Source organism: Nicotiana tabacum, chromosome 22 (assembly GCF_000715075.1).
Source record: "Nicotiana tabacum cultivar K326 chromosome 22, ASM71507v2, whole genome shotgun sequence".
Lineage (NCBI taxonomy): Eukaryota > Viridiplantae > Streptophyta > Magnoliopsida > Solanales > Solanaceae > Nicotiana > Nicotiana tabacum.
Genome location: NC_134101.1, coordinates 10546010 through 10552871, shown reverse-complemented (window position 1 = coordinate 10552871; position 6862 = coordinate 10546010). Strand labels below are relative to the sequence as shown.

The 6862-nt window shown below is 35.9% G+C and overlaps 1 protein-coding gene across 4 annotated transcripts; it reads right to left on the bottom strand.

The window, feature by feature from the left end:
* Nucleotides 1–239: 239 nt before the first annotated feature.
* Nucleotides 240–4279, bottom strand: LOC107829275 (RNA-directed DNA methylation 4-like). Of its 4 annotated transcripts, none has more exons than XM_016656748.2 (10): nt 4109–4279; nt 3933–4013; nt 3351–3442; nt 3142–3213; nt 3005–3046; nt 1587–1738; nt 1358–1476; nt 994–1078; nt 832–905; nt 240–731 (listed from the first exon to the last, which is right to left on the bottom strand). In XM_016656748.2, the coding sequence occupies exons 1-10, from the start codon at nt 4209–4211 to the stop codon at nt 478–480; spliced, it is 1074 nt and encodes a 357-aa protein (XP_016512234.1). In that variant the 5' UTR covers nt 4212–4279; the 3' UTR covers nt 240–477. The 4 variants fall into 4 exon arrangements, with proteins under 4 accessions (XP_016512234.1, XP_016512236.1, XP_016512235.1 ...); XM_016656750.2 differs by having other exon boundaries at nt 994–1069; XM_016656749.2 differs by having other exon boundaries at nt 3142–3210.
* Nucleotides 4280–6862: the final 2583 nt, after the last annotated feature.

Here is a 6862-nt window from a genome sequence, read left to right as displayed (position 1 = left end):
ACAATATCTTACCATCGTACCATGAGCTCATCAATTTTCTTCCAAATGAGACGTGAACCATACTCCCCAAGAACATAAAATAGACTAACTCATTTCTATCTCTACCACCAAGCAGTTTTGACTTTGAAACGAGTCCAAACCATTCAACCAGAACAAACTGGACAACAATAATTTGAAACCAAACAACAATAATGCAGTCATAAATTCTTTACACTAGATAACTACAGTTAGAAGGGTACTTAAAATTGGAAACCTGATTGAGATTGATAATACTGGCGAGATTTGTTTTACAACGCTATGGAAAATTTTTCCAGGCCAAATCTCACTAGATTTGATAGCCTGCAGCCTAGACAGCAGTAATAGCTTAAAAGAACCACATGCCATTCACAAGGTTAACTATGATCTGGAGAAACATATACAGGAGGTATGCACGAATTAGGTACTTGATGAGAAGTTAAACAGGGCATGTAGTGATGGTCACCATATGTCTTCATCATCATCATCGTAAGCTTCACTATCGGACTCACCATCAACTAATGGATCTGCATAATCTGACCAGTCCTCGCGGCCCACATCCTCATTTTGAAAAGAAATTACACCAACAGTTTCAGATCCATATTGGTCCTGAGAAGTGCTGCTTAAAACTTCTGATGACTGGGTTTCATCTTCATCCTCATCCTCATCTTCAGATTCCTCTTCATCTGGATAATCATTCCAGGGATTGTGTTCAGCTGAAAACCAAAAAGTTCGAATATTAAACCATGTTTAACCAAAAGCACCTTAAATAACAAATGATACACAAAGAGGGATGTGAAAGGCAAGGGAGATGACCATTGGAATCATCAGATTCGTTGTCTGAATAATCAGGACCATCACAGTAGTCATCATCATCATCAACCTGTACCCTAAAACAACCATGTCAACTATTTTAGTAAGAATTAAAAGGAAAAGATACCAGCTGAAGAAAAATAATTTTGCTGTATGAATCCTTACAATGGGAAAGGGCTAGCAATATCTTCGCCAGTGTTGGTATCACCCTTAACAGCATAGTAATCATATACATAACCATCTGAAGATACTGCACAGCAATTAGCTTAACCTTCAATAACCTCACAGCAGACAGCAAACATGGAACATAGACAATATGCTCTATTGCCCATTTAACCAAAAAATAAAAACCGATGAGCTAGAACTTCTACAACCTCATTTTGTTTCAGAATATAAACAAGTTCAAGAAATTTCTCAAACTGATGAAACTTCATAGAGCAACCAATAGAGATTCCCTTCCCAGAGGAAGCAAATCACAAGATTGAATTTGAAAAGGAATTCCTGGAAAAGGACGACAGCAATATAGAACCTTGTTTGGCCTTGTAATTATGAATCTCTGACTCAATTTCTTCAGCAGCACTTGGCATGACTTCTCGTAAGAGAGGCAAATATTGGGACATCATCCTATGATCTTCTAACTCGGTAGTCCTGCATTGACATCATAAAACCAGATTCTTTCCATTTGTGAAGGAAAAGGTAACACCGCGTGACACTAACAATTGGAGTTTCAATCCTAGCTTAATGACAATGAAACTTACCCCTCTTGCACTTCATGCTTTGTTTCTTCAGTATCAACACGAATAACATCATATAGTCGACACATCTCATTCAGCTCTTCGTCATGCATTAGTTTTTTCTTTTCTTTTCTGCTTTTCCATATTTGCTCAAACCGGGCATTTTTTGATAAATCCTAAAAGAGGAAAGAACATGATAAGTTAAATTGCTAAAAACCTTGAAACATCTAATTAGTAGAAAATAAAAGTAACTCTAGTATAACAAGATCTACTATTAAAGTATTCAAAACTTGAAACCAAAAGATTAATAGCATGAAACAATTTTGATAATATTGTAATAGACAAAAGGCAAGAGTGATGCTTCAGGCACAAACATCATAACCCAATACGAATCATTGAATTCAATTACAAACTTATAGAATGCAATACCAATAGCAAATTAGATGTGGACTTTATTTAACTAGCAATACACCTTCATAAGCTAGATTTAGCAAACAAGCCAGATGCAAAGATTAAAAGTTTAAAAGATTCATTTGAGAGTAGGCATTCAAGTTTATGACTGCACTATAATATACTAAAAAATGTTTAAATCCTTTTCCACATAGGTGTTTAAACGGAAAAAAAAATTTTCCTCAATTTTTCCGCATGCACAATATTTTCTGTTCTCCTTCCCTTAGTCAATCCAAATATATCAGAGAGAAATGAATAATATTAGTTTCACTTGCTTATTTTGTTCAGGCATACATCCAAAATACATGCAAATTGTTCTTACAAAGGGTTTTGTTTCCTTACTTAATATAACCAGATCAGTTCAAGTACCTCTCAACATCTTGGGTAATTTATAATCATCTTTCACCCCTTTTGGTTTCCAAATTCTCATTCTGAATGTTAGAATCAAATAGTATTTAATAATGCAAGTTAGTTTTTTTTTTTCTTCTGATGAAATAAGATTCTTCATTGCAGGCATCCAGAAGATGCAAAGTTACAAGGAATTGAGTTAGCTCCATTACAACAAACGACTTAATCTGCTTAGGGACTCAAAAAACAAAAGTAAGAATATAACTGGGCTAAGCTAGAGTCAGTGATCCAATGAAATCTAGAAGAGGAACTACATTATTTACAGGGGTTAGACTAAACCACTTCAAGTAGTTCTTTTATATTCCAATATGATAGTTTCTCCATTGACATAATCACTTCCCCCACTAGAAATAAATACAAAAGAAAAAAAGGAAAAAAGAAAAAAGCTTTCCACAAATAAAGCATAGAATAGCAAGTTACATCCTGCATGGCGAAAAATGTTATTAGCTAGTACAAAAGGAAAGATTCCATCCGTAAAATGTACCTAGAATAAACAATTCCACATAACTGAAAGTTATGTATAATCATCTTCTGCAATAACAGTGAAACAAATATTCCATGATGGTATCAAACTCTGACTTTACCTCTTGCTTTTGCTTAGCCTTGGCAAGTAGTTGATCTTGTTTCTGCACATACCACATTAATCACAATAAGCTGAAGCTCAGGTTGACGCGGATTTCTTTTGGTCACGTGTCTGTAAGTAAATCAAGAAAGAGCTTACATTTTCTGCCCTAAAACTTCGCCTTATCTCAGCTTTCTCTTTGACTTCCGAAGCATCTGCTGGAGCCGACTGCTAAAAAGCATCTATTAGACCCTTCTAAATGTTATGCCTCGAGAATGCAAGTGTTACAAATTCTCACACTTCAAGCATATTACTCAAAAATACGATGTGTAAAAAAGAGTTACAAATGTGGAATATATTACACTAACCGCAAACGACTTCAGGATATCAACAGTAACCTCTGAACTAGTTACTGTCTCCACATGCCGCACAAGAACCTTTCTGCTCTTCAATTCCTCCACTGAAAATAATTATTAGTACATTGTAGTTAAAAAAAAAAAGACCTGGTCTGTCACAACCATACAAACTGCATTTTTTGCACCTTAAACTACAATCGACATCAGAAATCCACAAAGTAACCAATTAATATTATAGGTACACAGATATGTGAATAACATTCAATCAGATATACCTCCATCAACCAGCTTCTTCTTTAGCTACAAATCTTATCAAACATTTCTCACATAATTTTTGCCCGATAACTGAGAAATCCCCAAGGCTAGTGATGCGCAATTCGAAACTCAGTGACAATTCCCCTGCCCGTTAGTCCTCTACCCTTCTCCACTTAAATACTAAGCTTTTATCTGAGGTATGGTTTGAACCCCCTACATGCGCCTAATCAACACATCAAAAACTAAACATTTTTTCTGAATGCTTTTAACTAAGAAAATCAATGTCCGAATTATCATACTAAGAATTAGAAGTCTTAACCGTCAAAATATTTTACTCACCTCTACTTGAAGAATCAGATATTGAAAGCTTCTCAAAGTCAAGCAACGGTCGTTTCAATGGCCTCTCGTTGATTTCGAGCCCTGTCAGTGCAACACAGTTAGAATAATTGAAATTTAAGCTTCCAAATAGACTGAAATAGCAAAAAAAGTTGACTATTAAAACCCTAGAAACTCACAGAAAGCGTCGAGGCGAGACTGGAAAGTTTTTCTCTTAACCCTAACAATGACGGGCTTGTCTTCCTTCGACGGAGCTGAAGAACTCTCGGCGACTGCAGCCATTGTCAGAAAGAAAGTCAGCGGCGATGTTTTTGGTGAGTATTTTTTTAATTCTTTCGCGGCTATGTAAAGGAAATAGGCGGAGTGAGGAATTTCTTTAATAGGAAAAAAAAAAAAAGGTCAAATTTACTATTCGAAGTTAAATAATTTTATCCGTTAAATTTTTGGCAATATTATACTATTAAAAGTTTTGTTTTTACCTTTAAAAGATTTTGTCCAATGTTATACAATTTTTAGGAAAAAATCCTTTTTTTTTATCTCCAGTCATAAAGGAGCTTTAATTTGATGATAATTTTAAATTATAATAAACAATTAAGGTTGTGAATATATTTCTTGCACCGTAAATTACTATGAATTCAACTTAGTAGGGGTGGCATAATATCGACCGAATCGAAAAAATCGGCCGAGCAGTTTATTTGGTCGATTTGCGATTTATAATTTTAAAATATTCGATGTTCGATTCGGTGATCGATTTTAATAGTTCATTTTTCGATTAAACGAAAAATCGATTTTTTTTAGCCTAAGCCCAAAACCGAATTGTTGTTGCACTGAGTATTACTACCGGAGCAACTTCGCTTTTGTTTGTTTAGTTGTTTGTCGTCACTTGGTCTTTTACCAAATAGCTGCAGCTACGAGCTAAGCTTTCTTTTTTGGACAGTTTCCATTTGTCATCCAAGTAAAATTGCTGTGTAACAGAATCGGTAACCATGAAAAGAGAGCAAAATCAAGAAAATTTGTAGAGATCTGTTATTGGACTTGGAGTTTTTGGTTACCCTTTTTGGCTATTATCTCAACAAATAATCTATTTTTGTTGTTTTCAATTATTTTTGTCATGACTTGAAACCGAAAAACCGAACCGATTAAACCGAACCGAACATGAATAAATCGAACCGAACCGAAGTTATTATGATTCGATTTTGGTTATTAAAATCACAAACCGAAAATTGAATAAATCGAACCGAACTTCTACAAAACCGAACCGAACCGGTCGATCCTCACCCCTACTTTTTAGGACAGAAGGAGTAGAAGTAAGAAAGCATGCAACATGCGGAGCTATACTAGTCCAAAATGAATTAATTAACCCTCATTCCTTTAAAAATTACACTTTGTAGATAGAACAATTTTTTTATGTGTACGTATTTTGCTGAATTTTCTTGGCTATTAAGTATTTACTTCTGTTTATTGAATTCTCATGCTTCCGCTTACTTCTTTATATTTTGAATTTCTATTATATTTTAAAATTTTATAAGTGAAAATTATGGGCAATGTGTAGAACACACCTCTGTATGGGTCAAAATCAGATTGAGGATCAAATCGTGCAGAAAAGGACGATGAGAGCAACTCACAAATTGTTACGAGTGGCATGGTCGTGGTCGACCAGTAATCTCATGAGTCGAACAGCTCAGCAACCAGCCGTGGTCGAGATCGAGCAGTAGAACTAGAAGTAACGGCTTGTTTTATATTGGGATCCTCAGAGGGAATATTTTACCGAATATCCTCTCTGTTTGTACTTTTAGGATTCTTTGGGAATATCCCATATAAATAGAAAGAAAGAAGGGAAAAAGGCATGTAGTATTCCATATGATAAGAACATTGGTAAATGGATAAGCTCTCCAAGAAAAAACAAAGAACTACTTTTAACAGAGATTCAACCTTTTTGTGAACTATTCTATTGTCATCTCCACTAGATCCAAGCAAGTGTATAATATTCTATCATACTCGTGTCATTCATCATTGTCAGAGGAAGGAATCCTTCATCCTCTTCAATATTGGGTGAATCTTCCCCTCTATTTACATTTATTTCCATTTAGTGTTATTTATTGCTTGTTCTCTTTACATATTATTACATCTGGTCACATTTATTGCTCGCATCTTCATTCAACTATATTGTTGTTCGTGTTATCCATCTTAGATATAGGATTATTAGCTCTAACTAGGATTGACCCACCTCAATAACTCATGATTTAGTTTAACAGGGGATTAATATGTTTTGGTCAAACAATTTGGCGCCGTCTGTGGGGACTTCCAAGTCAAAGTTTTAGTTTCCTCTAGATCTAACAAAAAAAAAATACAACATAAACTCTTGTCTTTTTCGCGTGCATAGTCTAACATGGCAGGTAACGGAGCGGAAAGAATGAAACGGTGGCCGGCCTTACTGCCAACCTCCTAAACATCATCAATGAGGTCACTGGAACAGACGAAGAGAACGTGACACCAAACGCTTCCCCAGGCGGAGTGGTTCACCCCTCCCTCACTGCAATGTTACAACCTCACATGGAAAATGAGCCTCCACATCCACAACGGAAGAGGTACCACCAGTAGTAAAAAAGCTATTAGAAGCATGGTTAACGAGCACGCTCACTGGCATACTCGATAAACTCGCCCAAAGGATGAGCAGGGAAGACGCGAGAGTCTGCATCACAACAATGACAGACGAGCAACACAACCCTCCTCCTGCAACAGGTATCATTTACAACGTTAATGATGCAGGTAATGACACCCTCACAACTATTTTGAGGAAGATGGAAGAGATGGAGAACGAGAACAAAATGCTCCGCAATCAAATGAAAGAACACCAAGAAAGGGTGGACAAAATACCGAGCGTCCCAAAGCTTTTACCAAAATGGGACATTGGCCGGATTGTTGAGCAACCA